General features: G+C 40.5%; 1 protein-coding gene and 1 long non-coding RNA gene across 9 annotated transcripts in view; one reads left to right on the top strand and one right to left on the bottom strand.

Moving 5' to 3' along the window:
• The first annotated feature begins 284 nt into the window (after positions 1 to 284).
• LOC143904535 (uncharacterized) lies at positions 285 to 20,297 on the top strand. The gene is made up of 3 exons (XR_013258937.1): positions 285 to 425; positions 16,224 to 16,563; positions 19,440 to 20,297. It is a non-coding gene; the product is annotated as an uncharacterized LOC143904535 (long non-coding RNA).
• Positions 4,677 to 20,605, bottom strand: part of Argl (Argininosuccinate lyase) — a 70,281-nt gene continuing 54,352 nt past the window's right edge. For 6 of the 8 annotated variants that reach the window (XM_077419289.1, XM_077419287.1, XM_077419284.1 and 3 more), the window contains 3 exons: positions 14,442 to 14,666; positions 5,435 to 5,541; positions 4,677 to 5,367 (listed from right to left, as the gene is read on the bottom strand). In XM_077419289.1, the coding sequence (XP_077275415.1) occupies positions 5,217 to 5,367; positions 5,435 to 5,541; positions 14,442 to 14,666 (483 nt within the window). In that variant the 3' untranslated portion in view covers positions 4,677 to 5,216. The remainder of the gene's footprint in view (positions 5,368 to 5,434; positions 5,542 to 14,441; positions 14,667 to 20,605) is intronic. The other 2 variants (XM_077419288.1, XM_077419290.1) reach the window with 2 other exon arrangements.

Below are 20,605 nucleotides of genomic sequence, written 5' to 3' on the forward strand. Positions count from 1 at the left end.
TTAACAAAAGAGAATCAACATTTAAAATTATATTACTTACCAGCAGAGTTGTCACGTGACCTTCTTCATCATTTCTATTTCACTACGCGTGCGGCCACGGAGCATGTGCATGTGGCCGCGAGCGCGAGGCACATTCAGTGTTGCTCAGTGTTGCTACATGTTTGTATACATGTTGTCGGTCGGTATGACAGGAACCATAACCTGATTTCTGTCAACTTTAACGTCTAATATCTCGCGTCGCGGGGCAGAGTGACGCTTTTTTCTGCCAGATTTGGTCGTGTTGAGCAAAAACGCGTCGATTGAGCCTAATTTCATCGAAATCTGAGAGAAGTGAGCTCTCCTTCAGATTTACCCGAGGTTTTATCTTATTCTAGCGTGGTACACGTCAGCTAGGTGATCACGTGTCATGTGATATCCGCTAAAAGGTATTTACAGTCTCGATTTCGTACCTAAAACCCGACAAGAAATATGCCCAGCGCTGCAGCCTAGATGCTGCTGTTAACGGTATGCCCCGTTTTTGGCCCAAAAATTATTTCCAACGGTTTATGATCAGTACGCAGTATTATATCTTGGCCATATACAAAATCGTAAAATTTTATAAAGCCAAAAACGATTGCACTCGCTTCCTTGTCTATTATAGCACGGCTTCTTTCTTTGGGATTACTTTTGACGCAAACGCGATCGGTCTTTCTGAACCATCTTTGTATTTATGCTTATGCGATAAGGGGGCGGTATCACAGTTTCCGATTAACGTGATTCTCCCTAGATTCTCCGATTAAACTCACTCTTCGTCTCTTTCTAGGGGGATAGTTAGAAAGAGATGCAGAGTGAGTTTAATCGGAGAATCACGTTAATCGGAGACTGTGATACCGGCCCAAGATCGCCGACAGTCCGTAATCCGACGCGTCACAAGACTCACAAGCCAGTACTTGTCACAGGCTGGTAATGATTTACGAACACACCACGCATGCGCGTATCATGCGTAGACAGAGTCGTTGGTGGCGTGTGGCACACTCATATAGACCGTTGTTACGTTGAGCTCGTACCGTACTTCTAATATTGATTGTACTACAATAAATCAGGTTATTACTTATAAATACAGTAGTCTTGTTAATTATCAAAGACCAAACAAGACAGTACTAACCGTTCATTTGGATCGTAGTGCGCAAGTACCTTCGGTGAGATCATTTCATTTTTCACCCAGCAAAAAGCTTCTTCGCATTCCTTACTCCACTCAAATTTTTCTTTGCTAGCACAGTCAAAAAGCGGCTTTAATTTGTCAGCCTTGTGTTCTAAAAATCTTGCATAAAAATTAATAAATCCCAGGAATGAAGCAAGCTGTTTGCTGTTTTCTGGTCGCGGCGCTTCGTACATCGCCTTTACCTTGGATTTAGCTTTGTGTAAACCATTTTTATCTATCACAAACCCTAGTACCTCTATACGCTCCTTGAAGAAATCACATTTATTCTTGTTTAAACGTAAACCCCGGTCTTTTCTAATCTTTTACATACCAAACGCAAATTTTCTATATGCTCTTCGTTTGTGGCTCCCGTTACAAAAATATTATCGAGATACGCGATCGTATTTGGAATCCCTTGCAAACGCATTCGTCCATAATTTGTTGGAATTCACCCGGCGCCGGTACCGTACCATCGGTCATTTTTGTATATCTTAACAGTCCTACGTGCGTCGTAATTGTCAGTAAATTCCGTGATTCTTTACTAACCGGGATTTGCATGTATGCGTGCGGGAGGTCCAGTTGTGAATACGTCAAACCTTTTTGCAGTACATTAAAAATGTCTTCAATTTTCGGGAATGGGCGTTTAACGAATTCAATATGTGGATTGACCGTTACTTTAAAATCACCGCAGATACGAACCTCGCCGTTCGCTTTCACGACCGGAACTATCGGCGTAGCCCAATCGCTTGATTCTACGCGTTCTAAGTGACCTAGCGAAACTAATCTTTCAATTTCACGCTCAATTTTCTCCTTTAATGCAAATGGTGCATGCCTAGGTCGTAACGCTATCGGCTTCGTGCCGTCTTTCAAATGCAACTTGATTTCGCTTTTATTATATAAACCGGGTGAATTATCAAAAAGTTCTTTAAATTCTGCTAATATCTTTTCTTTCGCGTTCTCTACATCAAATTTTAACAACGCATCCTTACTATCTTTTTTAGTGATATCTGAAAAATCTAATGGCCAAAGTTCAACCTCCGCTAACCACTGTCTCCCAATCAATGGTGGTCCGCTGCCACGCAAAACCAAACAGTTCAAATTCCTAAACTTCTCTTTTAGTCTAACTTTCAGGTTTTCAAGTTGGCCCAGCGGCTTTATAGAACTTTGTTTATAATTTACTAAATTTGTACATGCTTTATCTATCTTGCAATCTTTAAAATATTTATCTACACATTTTTCAGATACCACTGTAAAATACGTACCCGTATCGATTTCCATTGAAACTACTTTACCGTTAATTTCAATATCTAAGAATGTCGGATCTGCTTTAATTAAATTGCAACAATCGTTTGCGTTACTTACTTTCGCATTGATAACAAAGAACTCTGCGTTATTATTTGTCGTCGTACCGCCGCTAGCTGAGTCCGGATTAACTCCCTCTTCCAGGAACTTGTTGGACGTCTTCTTGTTACTGGCCTGACACGCCTTCTGTAGGTGCCCCTTCTTTCCGCAGACATGACAAGTCGCACCTCGATCGGTATCTGCATTTGCCGGCATAATGTCCGGCTTTACCGCAGCAGTAGCACTTCCTCTCGTTCTGATCCTTCTCGTTCTGTGGTTGTCGATTTTTTGGCTATTTTGCACATGGCCTTTCCCTCTGGCCTTATGCTTGGAATTGCGTTCCATGGCAAACACCTCTTCTTTTGCGTCCCTTTTCAACAATGTTTTTTCAGCGCCCGCGGCATTTTTTACAGCACTTTCACGCGCGAGTGCTTCCTTCAAAGCGTTGTCGAATGTCAAATCTGATCTCTTGAACAGTTCAATTCTCGTGCTTTCGTCATGAATTCCGCAGACAAACTAGTCACGAAGGGCGTCATCGAGATTTCCAAACTCACAGTGCCGTGACATACATTCTTCTCAGCTTCGCTGCAAAGTCAGCTATCGACTCGTTCTCGGCTTATTGCTTTGCCTTATTGAACATGCATCGCTCCATCACCTTTGACGGTTTCGGGTTGATGTGACTTGACATCAATATAACCAAGGTTGCGTAGTCCTTCGTTGCGGGCTTGGCTGGAGCGTATAGGTTCCTAAACAAAATATAGGCTTCCTCGTCCACACTTGTCAATAGCATTGCAGATTTTATATCATTTTCAGTTTTGTTCAACTTAAAATGCAACTCGAGTCTCTCCGTGAACGTCTCCCAGTCATCGGTACTTAACTTAAATTCGATTTTTGACTTCCCTGCCATTTTGTCGTCTGAATTGGCGTCTGTACCCCTTGGGTGCGTTCCACTTATCGCTCGCAACGCTCGTGGAATCATTTCATCCTTGTTGTTTGTCAAATGTTAAACAAGGACGAAATGATGCTCGCGAGCGTTGTGAGCAATAAGTGGAACCCAGCCCTTGAGTTATCTCTTGAGGCAACACTTACTGCACTACCGGCGTTATCTGGCGGGGTTTTAACAGCTACTTTTGCGGCTTTCGTTTCCTCAATTTCTTCCCGCACTATGTCGACGAGTCTTTTCCTCAAATCGGCGCGCTTGTCGTCGTCTCTACATTCATCAATACCACGTTTTTTTAATTCTGCAACTAATTCCGGTTTCAACAGATGTTGCGCTTGTCCAAGCATCACTTGCGTCTCCGGATTTTCAATGTCGTCCGCGATTTCCTTTTCTGTTGCACTCATTTGTCCACGTCACTCTTTTGATCTCACCACGTATGTTTGTTTTAACTCATAGCCGGATACGGTCGATCACAAGGCACACTTACGCTGGGATACTGCTTAACACGTCCTTTGTTTACAGCCTTTATCACCGCCCGTTGCCAACTAATTTTCACGAGACACGCCCGTTGTGCGTGATCTTGGTCGACCGCACGCCACGTATTCGAGCTCTCCTTTCTGCTCGTCTCTCACCGGAATTTTCCTTCTTTACGAATATTTTACGAATACGCACCTGGGCACCTAATGACTCTCACGTGCTCAGGTGTCACACTCACACTTCCTGGTGCATCGTCCCGCACCCCACAGCGAGGTCCAACTAGACTATGCGGCAGCTTCTCAGCTACCCTCATTGTGCACGTGGCCGCCTGAATCCGGCCCGTCTCGCTATGTCCCGCTTTTCACTGTTCTTTTATTTCTTCTCCGTTGCCTCGTCGCCAGTTGCTATGTTCTTCCGGGTAGCCGGGTCACGTAGGATAGGTGGTGAAGCAATAAGTAGTCGCGGGTAATTCTGAAAGTTTATTGGGTGTCACACTGTACATGTGCGCTCGTATAGCCGGGCGTACCAAGAGTGAGAGTCGCCGCACAGTCGTGCCGTGCTCGGAGCGGCTTGAGTCGCGAAGCGCGCGCTTAGGCCTGCGTGACGTCAGTGGCCACGCTGATGTCGCATGTACACGCATACATCACAAAAACTATGAAGAAGCAATGTGCAAGTTTCCACTTGTTTTTATTTGTAAGAATGATTGGGACGGATTAGGGGAAGGAAGACTCGTATTGCTTTCCCAGCAATAACTTTATTAAATTGACTTATTAGTACAATCTTTGCACGCTTGTCTCGGACTTTATTCGAATCGATTCACGACTGTTTTCTCGATCGAGTTTTTTCGATAAGGAAACGAGAGAGAGGGTTTTGGAACCTGTAAGACATGTTTATTTGAACGTCCGACAAATGCTCTGAGGATTGTCTTTAGATTCCAAAACACCCCTTTCCGCCAATCGCTAACAAGAATCGAAGAAATGTCCAACTATGGGCTGAAGTCGCGTAACAACGAGAACCTTCGAGGATAAAATCGACGGGGCTTAAAATTATCGGAGCTCTCTACCTTGCGTTAAGAAAAAGAAAAATGTGAACATGCATGTATAAAATGTTAAATTACACATAAACGAAAGAAAAAGGAAAAACAATGTTAATTGCATGTACATTTTTGCACTTATTGACCTGAATTTAAATTAAAAAAAAACTTTTTTAATAAAGAAATTTCTATTTATAAAATGGAACAATATATCATAAACGTCAATGTCATAATCTTAGAAATAGTTACTTCTTAAATGGAAAATCACGTAGCCAAGCTCGCAAATTACTAATTTGCTGTTGCACTGCTTTTAAACTAGTTCCACCGGTAGTTTGGTATTGATCCACACTGGAGTTAAAGTCCCAAATGTACGATACATTATCTTCAAATGCTTCGCTAAAACAAATATTTACTGTTAAACTTTTTTTATTCAATAAAACATTTTCATAAATTTTGATTATACCTTATTGTTTTTAATTGTGAAACCGTTAATTCTGATAAAGGTATTCTTTGTGATTCAGCTAGAGCGACAACTTTTCCAACCAAATGGTGACTTTCTCGGAAAGGGACCTTGAAAAAGGATTTTAAATTTAAATGATTAGTGTCAATAAACAATCAATTTCTCGCATATTTATTAAATGATATTTTATATATTACATTAGAGATAATATTGTGGTACTTAAGAATCATGATTTAACCCTAGAACACCACATTGAGTGTAACACACCTACGTTTGTTATTAAAAATATCCGTTATTTCTATATAGTGAAAGTTAGGGACTCAAAGTGGTAAGGTAAATAAACTTTTGTTCCCCCTCATCCTCATGCTGCGCAGCCTCATTTGCCGTTTAGTAGGTGTATGGCACGCCATTAATTACGTAATTACGTCATAATTAACCTTTGTCACGTCAAAACAATATATTTTTTAAAGAAACTAGACACTACAGACGCGCGCTTCACGCGCGCTATTTAGATTTAATATTATGCTATTACTATTACACTATTAACTCCTTGATACACACAACTGTCAAAATATACAATGACAGTTGCAAATGAAGTAAGCGCAGCAAGAGAACCAATCGGCATTGCGGAAAAGCGACAACAATAAACTTTACATCTCTTTTTTAGATATGGACTAGCACACACGCGCGCTACGCGCGCGCTTCAAACTTTTTCCGTTCCATTTCACCTTAAAACACTCATCCCACATCACCATTTCTTTCCGTCAAAATGTATTCCCTTTCTCATCCACTGTACCAATGTCCATTCGCCACCTCTCGTTTCTTTTTTTCTCTCCGCTCACTTCACATATCTGTCTCTTCCATATTTTGTTTTCTTCTTTCTTTTTACTTCTCGCATAAGACTTATCACACTTCGCTTCCTCGGTTTTCATTTTTTTCTTTACACTTAACTACTCCTTACACTGTGCTAACGCGCGCGCCATCCATGTCCATATATTTTCCGTAATATTTATTCTAAAATATTTATCCCATTCCACTATTTCTTTCCGTTAATTCATTCCTTTTTCTCCTCTACTGTACTAATATCTAATCGTCACCACCTCCCATTCCTCTTCCCACTCCGCTTACTTCACGTACTTATCTCTCTTATATTTTATTTTTTCTTGTTATTTCTTATATAAGACTTATTACACTCTAATTTTTACATTTGGTACCTTTCTTTGTCCGTCAACAGCAACGTAAACAAAATCGGGCTTAACGGCGCCTGTCTAACTCCCCTTTCTGTTTAAAACCTCTCTCCCGGCTCCTCTCCCACCCTTACCCTGCATCCCCCAACAGCTCCTTACATCTCCATCACCAAGCCCTCCCTCACTCCTTCTTTTCTCATCGCTTTCACCAGAATCCTTCTGTCCATTGAGTCAGAAAAGCTGCCTTCAAGTACACGAACAACACCACCATCTTTCCCTTTAATTTACCTGCCTATTTATTAAGTAATTTAATACATAGATGTTGTCCGTGGTCCCTACCCCTTTCCTAAACCCTCTCTGACTCTGCGGAAGCAATTCCTTCTCTTCTACTTCCTTCCTGAACCTTCCGCCAAAACAGCAGCGTACACCTTGTAGGCCGTTTGTGCTAACATTACCCCTCTGTAGTCCCCCACTTTCTCCCCCTTCCTTTTCTTTCTTATGGGCACTATAATTCCCTCCCTCCAACCTTCCGGCCAACCCTCTTTTTTCCACACTCTATTACATACCTCCCACAACCATTCCTTCACCACCTCCCCTCCAAACTTTTATACCTTATTTGGAATCCCATAACTTTCCATTGCTTTTCCCTCCTTAAGCTTTCCCACCATTTCCCACATCTCTCCTTATCTTCTCCTTTTCTTCTTCCAACTCCTCCCAACAAATCTCTGAAATACCTATCCCATTTCTGCATACTAATTCCCTCGTTCAACCTTCTTCTTCTCTTTCTCTCCCTGTTTACCACCTTCCATAATTGTCCCTCTGTCCTAATCTCCTTTACCTCCCCTTCCCATTTCTCCACTTCTCTTCTTTTCTTCTCCTTATACAGCTTCTTGTATCGCAGTTTTTCCTCCCTATAACTGCCATTCTTCCTTCCCTTCTCTATTTCCTTAACATGAGCTCTTTCTTTTCCCTTCCTTACATTTTTCACCCTAACAGCCCCTTTCTCCGCCCTTTTTGCCCTTCCCATTCACTTTCCTTAATACCTTCCCTATCCTCCTTTTCAGCCCCTGCCACTCCTTTTCTACTCCCCTTCCTGAATTTGCTTATTCCCCACTAACTCTTTAAATTTTTTCCTGCCCTCCTCCGACCAATCTTCTCTCTCACTTCCGCCCTTCCCCCCTTCCTTTTACCTAAACCGTCCTTCACCTTTTCTACCCACGCCGTCACTGGCTGGTGGTCTGAGTCGACCTTCGCTTCCACCACTACTCGTTCTATCGTCTCCCTTGTCCTCCTGTCTCCCAACACGCAGTCAATCACCGACTCCCCTCTCCTCCCTGTATACGTCCATTCTCCCTCCTCATCTTCTCTAATTCCTCCGATAAAAATCGCCCACCCATGCTCCTCCAAAAACCTACATAACTTTCTTTCCTCCCCGTTTACCTTGCCATCTTTCGTTCTTCTTTCCCCTTCTCCTTTCTCTTCCTCTCCCTCTTCTACGAATCCCCTCTCCTTCCCCATCCTTGCGTTAAAATTCCCCCCTATCAGCACCCTCACTCCCGTCTCTATCTCCTCCATCCATTACTTTAGGTCTTCCAATTTCCTGTCCATATCTTATTTATATACACTCCTACTATGTTCCACCACTCTTCCTTAACCTCACCTTTATCGATAGCATCCCTTCTTTATCTTTTTTCGTTAGATATGGATCATTATTTCTTAATTTTTCCTTTACATTCAACAAATAACTGGTCTTTTTATAGAATGCGACATTTAAAAAAAAGTAATTTTTGGAACAAAAAGTGCTTTTCTGTGAGTTAGAAAATTTCTACTCGAGCTTTTTCCGAAATTAACTTTTGTATTTAAATGTTAATCGTAATTACAATGACACAAGAGCGTTTCTGACATTCTGACGTTTAAATTAAAAAGAAAACCATGTTTAAAAATATCAATTTTTCGAAAACTTATTGATAATTGAAAGTGTGTAAACTGAATATCGTATACCCAGTGTGGTGGAATCAGGACTTTTTGGAAGTATGATGTTCAACAGTTAATATATAATAGAAAAATGTTAATTCCTTGACTGAAAATAAGCAGAAAAATAAGTACCAAACGGGCCAAAAATAGCAAGATAAAAATTCTGTCCTGTCTTCATAAAACTTGGTATTAATGGGTTTTTCAAATCACTGAATATGAATCTGGGGTCAAAGTTTAAAAAGTCAAAATGGCTGGTTCAATATGATGACCCAAAATTTCGAAAACTCATAAATTAGCTGATTTCTATGAAACTCGTTTCTTGGGGGATTTTGGGTTGCTGAGTACGAATCTGCTGTAAAAATTTCAAAATGACAGATCCAATATTAACAATCTGACACGACAGACTGATTTGACTGATCGACTTCTTTTGAACTAACTGACCTCTTTTGAACTGACAGACTTGATCGACAGGAATGATTTGACAAACTGACAGAGGAGTTGATCACTCGAATTTTGAGAGTACATCAGATTCAAGACTTCTCGAACTTGACTGTCATGTTTTAGAACACAGAAGTTTGTTGCATTATTCCAAACTTATGGCGTCGCCATATTAAATTCGCCATTTTTAAATTTTGACGGCAAATTCGTATTCAACAACCCAAAAAACCCTCTAGTATTAGATTAACCCGAGTTTCATAGAAATCCGCTAATTTATAAGTTTTCGAAATTTTGGGTCGTCACCCATACAAAACAAAATATTTAATAGATATCCAGTGGATATTTACATATCCATATGACGTCCATATATCTATTATGGATATTTAATAGATATCTAATAAATGTAAAAATATCTATATCTCTCAAATAACCAGCAGGGATACTCATTATCCATACGTTATCCACATATCCATGTCCACAAAATATCTATCAAAAATATTCATTAGATATCTACATGTTATCCACAAAGCCATATCCACAAAATATCTGTCAAAGATATCCATTAGATATCTAAACGTTATCCACATATCTATGTCCATAAAATATCTACACAGTAAAAAAGTTTATATATTTTTGTTAAAAAAGGTCCTTGTTAAAATTTTTGTGTTAAAAATGTAACATATTTATGTGTTAATTTAACTAATTTTGATTATGTTATCTGATTTATTTATGTTAAATTCATATTTAAGTAAATCAAATGTTAAAATAACACATTATATGTAATTGTGAGATTAACATAAAAATAATATAGTTTTGTTAAAAAAATATTCTTTTCATTTATGTTTAACATTACACAAATGTTTGTTGTACATAAAATTTTTGTTCACATATCATCAAATTTTTCTTTATTTTGTGCTAAATTATAGACATAATATTTGTATCATAATTTGACATATTTATACATTATTAAACACAATGAGTGGACCGTTTGGGATTTCCAACTGTGTATCAAAGATATCCATTAGATACTCACGTATCCATGTGCACAAAATATCTATCAAAGATATATCCATTAGATATCCACGTGTTATCCACATATCCATGTCCACCAAGTATCTACCACATGTCTACCACAGATATTTACTAGTTCGTAACGACGCGCCGCTAAGCGACGCATAATGGTAGGACCAACTCGTAAGTAAATTTCTGTTGGAAGCGAATACAAGCAGGTGCCCGGCGAAACAAAATCGCGACATCCGCGGGTCTTCTCTCGGACCCGGTTCTTCTTTTAAATCTAGAGAAATAATATTTTTGAGATGTCGATTCAACGTTTATGTGCTTTATGGAGTTCTATTTCTATATAATGGACATATATAAAAAAAACATCGAATAAATATCCACGCAAATATCTAATCAATATCCACTAGACGTGCAATAGTTATTTATATAAATATCCATATGGATATCTAATGGATATCTATTAGATCTCGTATTGCGGACATTTGAATATCTATTAGATATCTAATAGATATCTCGTAGATATCATGGATGTACATTGTGGATATCCATTAGATATTATGTCCTGTGTGGGCATATTGATCAGTCATTTTGAATTTTATAATTCTGATCCCAATTGGCACATTTTTTTCTGCGCTATATGACGTCAATGCTAGTCAAAGGGTTAAGAATTTTGTATTGCGTACTTCTGACTGTTCTCTCAGATAACGTAGCTGGTAGACAACAGCACGGCACAGAGAAGGTTACGCTTCGTTTGTCATTTGTTTAATCTTAAAGTTGCTAATAGCCGGAGAACTAGTGGTCTACTAAGGTGCTTTTTTAAGGCTGAAAGGCTGTAGAACGACATTCCTACTTTACCTAAAAAAGAGATTGACGATCTGGCTGGCTAACATTGAGCAGAAGCGCACTCTTTTCGAAGTTGTAAAAAATTAAATAAGAGAAATATGTAACGTAAAAGTTAAAATTTTAACACATAAAATTTTATACCTCTTTAAGTAAATAAAAAATATCGCCAGGCGTCCTGGTCGGTATTTAATGTGTTTCGTTAAGGCTAAAGTTTTTACAGCATGTTTTTGATACTATCAAAGTAATATATGTGGAAAGCCAGGTCGATCTAACGGTAATAAGAACACGACAAGTGGTAAAGAGTGTTCTATGTGACAGAGTGTGCGACAGAGAGAAGACGCATGCAGACGCGCGCATTCAAGAGAGAACGTACATGGAAGGCCCATTGATGCGTCATATATATCGATGCGTTATAAAATATTTTAACAATTGTCAATGTTTATTTTTATTTTTGTATATTTTATACTGTGTATTTGTTATACTGTTATTTATACCTTTTTATGTTTCGCTTATGTTGTAAAAAAACGTACCGAAAAAAAATTGAATAACTTTCGGTTAATTTTCATGTATTATTGTATGAAGAGGAATGAAGTGTAAAAATTAAAATACGAGGCGTGTCCGGAAAGAAAAGATACATCGCATGTAGGTCGATAGAGATAATTGTTATGCGTATTATGAATAAACTGGCGTTGACTTTGACCCTTCCGCTTTCTTTTCGCGTTTGTTTGGCAGTTCTAAACAAAGTATTATTCGAGTAACACGTCTTTGAAATAGCAGCGCCGACCTAGAATCCCACCAAATGCAAGATGTTTTGAGTGGGTCTCAATTGAACGTCATCAATTGGCTGATTTAAAATAAAGATATCTGATAGACTGGTCCAGTGAAAAAACTCCAGGCACCAGGGGCTGTGAGGGGCTGTAGTCAATCGCAACGTGATCAATCGCAACGTGGTCAAACGATACGTTCCCGGTGCGTTCATACGTTTTCCCAACACAAAAGGTGAGCGTTTAGCGAAAGTTCATAGACAAATTCGCTCATAAACAGTGAATTCTAGGCACACTCTTATATATCGATGGTTCTAATTCAGTATATAATTGCGAAACATTAATACGTATGTCGTTTATTATTTCCAACGCCGACTTCCATGAAAATTTTCAAACCGTAGTTATTATTTAGATGCTCCATATTACCTACCATTATCACAAGGATATCTGTGTCTGAAGGTTTAATTAAAATATTGGAGTCATCCTTGATTTTACAAATATGGTGCACTATTTGTGTGTCCGCTTCTTCGTGATATTTGCATGACAAATATTCGTTAATAGTACTAAATACACAAATATTATCAGTTGTATAAAAATGACACTGCTTGTAATTTAAATTAATGATCGAGTTACCGATAAATATTTCATCTCTCGTCCAATGTTTAATTAAAAAATTGATGAGAGTGTTTCCTATTTTTGCGTTAAAATCTCCCATAATTACCAGAGGTTCTTTGGCCGGTATTTGGGTTATCACCTACTCTATGTCAGAGTATACTTCTCCCACTCTGTCATCCGTGTCTTCGGTGGTCGGAATATACACTTGCAACAGGTGGAGTCGTGTCGGTCTTGTGTCCAGAGTGACCATGATGAGTCGGTCGCTGATAGGATGGTATTCGTACACGTACGATGCGACCTTTTTGTTGATGATGATCGCTACTCCATTTCGTCCCGTTTTGTCCGCTTCCGAGATGTATCTATGTGATCCACTGTTTGGAAGTGACCTTTTCCCTTCCAGTAGGTCTCTGCTATTCCACATATGTCTATGCGTTTCTTGCTTAGTTCTCTTTCCAATATGTGGAGTTTTCCCGTTTAGGGTTTCTTCTTCCAGTCGCTAATTTTGCATGCGGTTCCTGGTCGACCGTGCTCGCATGCCCGGTCGCACATTTTACACTGGGCAGCCCGGACCTGCCCAAGCGCTGGTCACTACCCGGTTCGCCCGGTAATACTAAATTATATCTTTAGATTTTATTCAGCTTAGAGGTGCTCTCATTGGAATGTTAGGGTGGTTCCTCCACCGTTCAGGTGGTTTCCCGTTGCCTGCCTGATCCTGATACCGTTGACCTTTTTTGGTGGGTTCTTTGCGTTTAGGGACGATTTTCTCCTCCCAAGAGCAACAGGGTGCCCTGCTCTACTCTTAAGTGGCTAGTCCTGGATAGCCAGCTGCCACTGCCCAGTGCTAGTTTTTGGTCTACCCTCCCCCTTCCCGAGTATTTAATTCTCTCGGTACCACCCATATCTATGAGACATTCCCCAAACCGCCATCTAGGGAGGCACCCGATGGAAGACTAGCAACCCCCTACGGTATTGCCGATACCCCCACTTTCTCCACACATTCACCTGGAAAAGCGGTGGTCGTGGAGAGCGAGTTCCCCATTAGGAGGGAGGTTCGACTTGGTGGCGTGCTCCGAAAAATGCCGGGGATACGTGCACCCAGTAGTCACCGCCGCCTTCTACCAGACCCACGTCCCAGGTCCCCGAAAAAAAAAAACTCCCAGAGGATTTGTGATACCTACCTGGGATCGAACCCGGATATCTAGAACGTGAATCCATTGTCGAGCATTAGTGACTACTGACTCGCCAGATAGATCTTTTATGGATGGCAAGAAATATTGATCGAAAATAATGTATGTAAGCGGGGCACGTGTTGTTAGTATTGGCATTATTTTTTTAGATATGTTTCTAAATGTTTTTAAAATTTCTTTCATGTAATGCACCAAAAGAAATCCATGCACCTTATTGCCAATTTTGATTTTCTTCTTCCCTATATTGGCCAAAAATATTATAATGTTAGTTTTTTAAATTGGTTTTTCAAATCTGTTAGCGCTTATAGAGCACTCAGAAATAAAGTTTTCCCGTAATTTATTGCCCGACTTTTCAACGCCTAACAAGGATTCTTGTACTGGAATTGAAGCTGCTTTACCAGTTAAAATGTTAAAGAGAAATTGTTGGTCAATGCTGGCATCAAAAGGGTTCATAAATTTGTTGAAAGTATTAATGAATTTTTGAAGTTAATTACAATCTTTTTTTATTTATATGATTTTTATTATACTAGACATCACAGTTGCGGGCTTCGCGAGCGCTATTTAGCTTTAACATTTATGACGTGACGACGACGGACGACGACGACGTGGACGTTTTTTAAAATGTAATTTTCAGATTCGGACTTTGCGTCGCAATATCTCCGCTCGTAGGGCACATAGTAGAAAAAAACCACTTTTATTATATAAATTTGATCTAAGCTATCCATTAAGCCTAGTTAGAACTTGATCCGTTCACTGGTTATCGAGATCTCAAAATCTCGGGTACTCGCAACTCGTCGCGTCGCGTAAAAGATCCACGGTGCGGTCTCGCTTCGCGTATACTTGACGCGAGATACTACCGTGTTTCTTGATTCTTGAGTTATAATTGTTAGGATTATTTTTTTTAAATATTATTAATAACGTTAGTTAAAAATTATTTTAAAAGAGCTTGTATTTGTAGAGAAAGAGAGAAAAGAGTACTTACGCCTTTGGTAACAAGATAATATGCCATATCGGTTGCAAGCATATCAGATGTCAAAGCATTCTTACAATCTTCTCTATTTATTTTCAAGGTACCTAATGCTTTCTCAGCAATATGAAACATTTGATATAACGTATCATATGTATAAAATAATATCTCTTTATCTTCTTGAAGATCTTTGTTGTATGTTGATGGAATTCCTTTCAGTGTTATCATAAATCCGGTACACTAAAATTATAATATTATAAGAATAAATACATTTTTTAAATATTTCTTCAAAATTGTTTATCTATAAAATATTCTAAAATTAATAGAAAAAACTAAACATGTATTATAATTTCTTATAAAGTTAAAAAATTATAATACCATTAATAATTTTGACAACTTTAGTAGTACAATTTTACAAATAAAAGTATTACGAATAAATGATTTACATAAGTTGTAAATAAAGTAGCAACACTGTCGTAAGAGGTATTTGGTAACTTTAATATTATTAATCAATCTAAGAAAAATGGAGCGTTGAGCCGTAATAAGGCGTTGGTGTTCATACATTCTATACTTTAAGTGAAGAAGTAACGAATTATAATGTACATACTATACATATACATATATTCCAACTTAATAGACTGCGCGCCGCAAATTTGTCGGACTTGAAACACAGCTATCTTGGAACATTAATACCCTTCCCTCCCCCGGAATTAAATCGACGCGATTTTTCGCAATAAATTTTTTGCAGTTTTTTAAACAATTACATCGCGTCGATTGTCGGATGTCAGGCGAAGGTGCATCGGTTCCCACAATAACGAATTGTTCAGTTAGGTAAAATCTCGCTCTATTTATTCATGCTTTATATACAAGTAGAATACTTCTTGGATGTGTACGGATAGGTGGACGTGTGTGTAGGAGATTAATGTGTAGTATTAACGCGGTGTGTTGCGTATTGTCCCGAACAGTCAGATTCGAGGAGGCTGAGCTTGGAAAGGAGTCTTGAAGTCCTTGGAGACAAGGCCAGTATGTGCGTCACCACAGAGTGCTCCGGTTGGAGCTGGATGCGTAGTACTTGGGTTGGCCGGTCGGGTGTGGCTTTCACGGGAGGAAAGTATCCACTTTGGAGATCAGGAACAGACTCTTCGTCTTGGCTTCAGGTACAGGAATCGGAGTCGGAATTGGAGTTGGAGAAGGCGGCGCCTTGGTCTCGGTGTTGTCCGGTGAGCTGGGTCGTAACGACCCAGGAAATCTTTCCACGGCAGGGAGTCTGTCGAATCTTACCGAAGAGAGTTAATGCCCTGTAAGCAAGTATAAACGAAGGCCCGGAATGAGCACACTTCGTATCAAACGGAGGCCCTGAAGAGCACGCTCCGTCTCCAAAAGAGGATTATGTCAGGGGCCCTATGAGCACACCCTGACTGGTGAGCTTGATCGCTGGAGAAGCCCCGTTGAGTTGCCCTTTATATAGGGGTCGATGCCGAATCTTCCTCACGAGCAAAGGAACCGGCGCGGCGATGCGCCGCGTAGCGGGCGCGCGCCGAACTCTCTCGCCGCATAGTCCGTGTTACTTGTCGCGCGCTCGTGGCGGATGGCTGACCGCCACAGAATGTATGAACACCAATACATTACGGTTCAACGCTCCATTTTTCTTAGATTGATTTGTAATCATGTGAGCCTTTATTATTACATTTGACATTTAATATTATTATTAACCAATCGAGATGCTAGTTGTATTCATTGTATGTACTGTCTTTTTATGCTCGGTATCACGCCCGGGACGCACGACGGATCAAAAAGGCTTAGGGAGAGAAGGATGGCAGGCCTCTCCGACGGTTCTCTCGCACAGTTCGACGATTAGGCTCGACACCAAAGTTGGGCGCCAGACGAACTCCTCATATTGTTGGCGCAACAACGCGGCGTATTCCTCGTCTCGCCGATGTAGCGAAGCAGCGAATTCTTCCTCTTTCCGTGCGTGCTCTCACGCAACAGCCGCACTTCTTGGATGACGGCGTGCAGAGTCGCTGCCATCGTTGTCGCTTCCGAGATGTCCGGCTAAAGCCCCTTGCACAAACGTTATCGCTATCGTCTATTGTGCAAGGGGCTTAAGGTGTCTCTGCCCGGAACCATGGTGTAATATGTATGTATGTATGTATGTAGATTTATTGTGTATCCCCGTAGGGTTTACAAGGCGTTTTTTATGAGGAACGTACCCAAACCTCTTACAAATCACTCCCTTGCGCGCCTGGCCATATGCGACCTTACATTTCATTTATTTCCCCTCCCTTCGTCTTTTATTTATCCATCTCCTTCCGCCTTTTTTGCTTTAGCCATTTCTCCGCTTCCCTCCTTTCTGCCACTGCTCTTTCTCTTTCCTTCCTTCTCTCTCTCTCCTCCCGCTCTCCGCCTTCCCTCCTTCCTATTCTGTCTTCGCTCTGAAACAAAAACCCACTTCCTTTTCCCTCCCCTCCTCTTTACTCTAGCCATCTCCCTCCGCCTTCCTTGCTTCTGTCATTTCTCCGCTTCCCTCCCTTCTGCCACTGCTCTCCTCCCCTCTCTCCTTCCTCTCCCTCCTCCCGCTCGCCGCCTTCCCCCCCTGTTCCGTCCCCGCTCCTCCCACCTCCCTCTTACTCTCCTTTCTTCCTATGGCCCTCGTCCTTGTCCGTATCCATACTCTCGCCTCCACCGCTTTATCCTCATCCATCTTCACCCTTAATCTACTCTCCTAGCTCCTTTCTCCTTGCCTCCAAAGTCCAGCTCACGCACGCTTGTCACCTCAGCTCTTCTCCTTCCTCGTTCTACCCCTCCGTCGCTTTCTCTATTTCTCTTTCCATCACCGATGCCTCTTCCTTCCCGTCTTATTTCTTCCCTGATTTCCTGGCCTATCTTCCTGACTTCTTTCCTGATCTCCTCCCCCCACTCTGTCTCCTCCGGCCTTTGCCCCATCCCTGCCATCGTCTCTTTTCCTATCCAGTCTTCCCTCCGCTCCTCCACGGTTTTTCTCCTTCGCATCTCCCTTACACCTTTTCCTTTCACCTTCCGTATACCTTCCTCCTTTACACTTCACCTCTGCCAGTGCGTCCAACTTTGTTGCTTCCCTACCTCTCCTCTCAGTCTTGCCATCCCAGCTGCCTTCCAGCGCCGCCGTCACACTTTCTTCCATTTGTTGCGCCCTCTATCCTCTCCGCTCTCTCCACACACCTCTCGCTCATTGCCGTCCCGCGCTGCCGCATCTATTATTCTCCTCCTCCGTGCTCATCATCCTCGGCGCGCCTGCGCGAGCGCCGCGTTGCTCTCGCGTCTGTACTGTTGCCCCCGCTCGTCTCCCCCCTCTCGCTCCTTCAGTCACTTTCCTAACCTCCATTGCTCCGTCTTTTTCATCCTCCGTTTCTCTCCTCCCGCTTCGATTTTCCCTTCTCCTTCACTTCCTCATCTTCCTCTCCGCTTTCTCCATCCGTTCCACCTCCTCCGTCCTCTCTCTCTCCTCTCTCTCTCCACTCGCACCACGTTCACTGCTCCTCTCTCCTTGGGCCGTCTACCACGTCCAAGTCCGATCCCTAACCAACCATGGTGTAATAAGACAGGTGAATCATTCCCGTGGATGCGCAGTAGTACGCGCTTCGACCAATCGCGTTAGGGTCCAAATGCACCCGCGAAATTTGAATACGCAAACAATTACATATAATTAAAATGGATTTCTAATTAAGATTTGTGAAAGATTAATGTAAAAAATACGTGGAATTAGTGGTGAGCTAAACAATAACGTAATGAGACAAGTATTCATTTCCATGGATGCGCAGTAGTACGGATTTCGATCAACCATATTTAAATCCAAATACTAAAAGATTGCTGTCAGATTGCTGTCAGATTGCTATCAAATTGCTGTCAGATTGTGTTATCAAGGTAGTATATATTATGCAATATATAGCATAGCATATATTAGGTGCTTTCCATTTACACTCAAGTGAAGTGATTCACTCAGTTATGTGAATATCCTTACTCGGAATGAATGACGTCATACCTGCTTATTTTAGTGATAAAACTATCTCATAACAATACAGGTTAATATTAACCTCACTTTTAATTTGAGTCTGTTAGACTCATTAAAGCACACGGTTTCGATTGTGTGCTGTAGCGTCACAAAAACTCAGTTGAATCTCACTTGCCAGCATCAAAAGGAACGTGCATTTAACTGAGTTATGACGTCACAAGTGAGATTTATCTGAGTTTTGATGTAAATGGAAAGCACCTATTATATGTAATATATGTGATTTTTTTCTCCTACATATAGAAACCATGCCAGCATGTTGTGTGCACAATTGCAAAAGTCGCACAGACTGTACGTACACAAAAAATATAAAATTGTTTCGTTTCCCAAAAGAATTAACTATACGCCAGCAATGGCTTGAAGCCTGTAGAAGAAATGAAAAAGAAATAAAAATTGATTCTGGTAAGTATATGTGTGCGTATGTGTATAATATTACTTGTTTAAAATAAGAATATATATATAATATATTTATAAAAATGGACAATAATTTTTCTTATTGCGAGAATCATTTTTTACTCATTTTTTATTATTTCAGGTTTTTATTATTTATATATTGTACTTTATTGCAAATCTTAATTTTACATTTATTCATGTAATTATATTTTATTTATGTCATGCCATTAATTTTGTATTCAAATTTCGCGGATGCATTTGGACCCGAATGTGATTGGTTGTTCCATCAAGCCACCGCCATTATGCGCAATGTTTCACCTGTCTTATTACACCATGCCCGGAACCTTTTTCTGGTGGGAGCCGACGTGGCCATTTCGTCCTTTCTATCCCCGACGAGCTCCCAAAAATGTTGTGCTCTCCGCTGTCGCGTTTGCTGCACTCTCTCACACTCGCACTCTCTCACCCGCGAACGCGCCGCGCACTTCCGTTTCCGGGAATAAAGACTCTCCGTTAGTTAACGAATAGATTTAATAGAAAGTTCTCAGTACAGAAAAACACGTTTGTATGGCTCCAAGGCCCGGCGCAGAATCTGAAAAGCGACAGACAACAACAAGCTCGTCGTCAAGCCCATCGTCAGGAACCGCTTCGCGACTGCCTTTTCAAGGCTTCTACCGGGCGTCTCAGTACGGGCGCAACAATATGAACATGGGTCCTATAGTCTTAACGGTTACCGATATATTCTGGTTATAACGTGAAAAGGGCATCATGCGTATGGAGGGATAGAAATAAAAGTAAAAGACTGACAACAATTGTTAGTAGTTAGTTAGTTGTCTGTTCTATTGCCTATAGCAGCCTTAGAGGCTGAGCGCATACTATTGACTTTACATCGACTAAACTCATCTTTAATCGATGTCGAGCAGCACACAACAACGATTTCTTATTAACTAAATGATTTAATCGAGGACTATATTATTACAGAATGAGTGTGTGCGCCTCCCCTCTCTCCCCCACCCTCTCCCTCTTTCTCTCCATCTCCCTCTCTGTCTCTCCCTCTCTCTCTCTCCCCCACTCTCTCTCTCCCCTTCCCTCCCCCTCCCTCCTAGACTTTCAAATTCTCGAACCTCAGAATTTTCGGATTTGCGAGGTTTTCTTGTTAGATTATTTCGAACGCCATAATTATCTACAGAATCAGATGAACAAAGAGAGAGAGATTTCATTAAAGAGCCAAGCCTATGAAGACATGATATAAAGGAAAAAGTAAATTTTATGCTGAATGACTTCTATTGATCTTTGATTGAAAACAACGATGTTAAATTGTCGCAAGCTAAGAAAAAAATAATTTTTAATTATTTCTTACCAATTTCTTTACAAAATGTAATTGATTTCATTTCATTACTTTTAAACAAAAATTTACATTGCTAAATTTTCGTTAAAATGTTGTTTTTACTTCGAAATAAAGCCAGATTTAGCCCTAAAAATGATTCAAAGTGGTCTTCAAATTAACAGAAAAGAAAAGATGTAATGGAAACAAACTGTTGATACTGTTGTGTTATGGATGCATCCATCTATCATAATCCACTAACCGAATTTAATAATTATCAAAAAAAAAATTTGATTTTGTCATACTGTGTAATTAAGCTTAAAGTTATTAATTTACGAATTAAGAAAGGAAATCTCTTTAATATATTTCATCAAGGTACATTATCAAACAAGTATGACGTAAAAACATTGATTTAATATG

This window comes from Temnothorax americanus, unplaced genomic scaffold (genome assembly GCF_048541705.1).
Source record: "Temnothorax americanus isolate GAGA-0224 unplaced genomic scaffold, ASM4854170v1 Scaffold53, whole genome shotgun sequence".
Classification (NCBI taxonomy): Eukaryota; Metazoa; Arthropoda; class Insecta; order Hymenoptera; family Formicidae; genus Temnothorax; species Temnothorax americanus.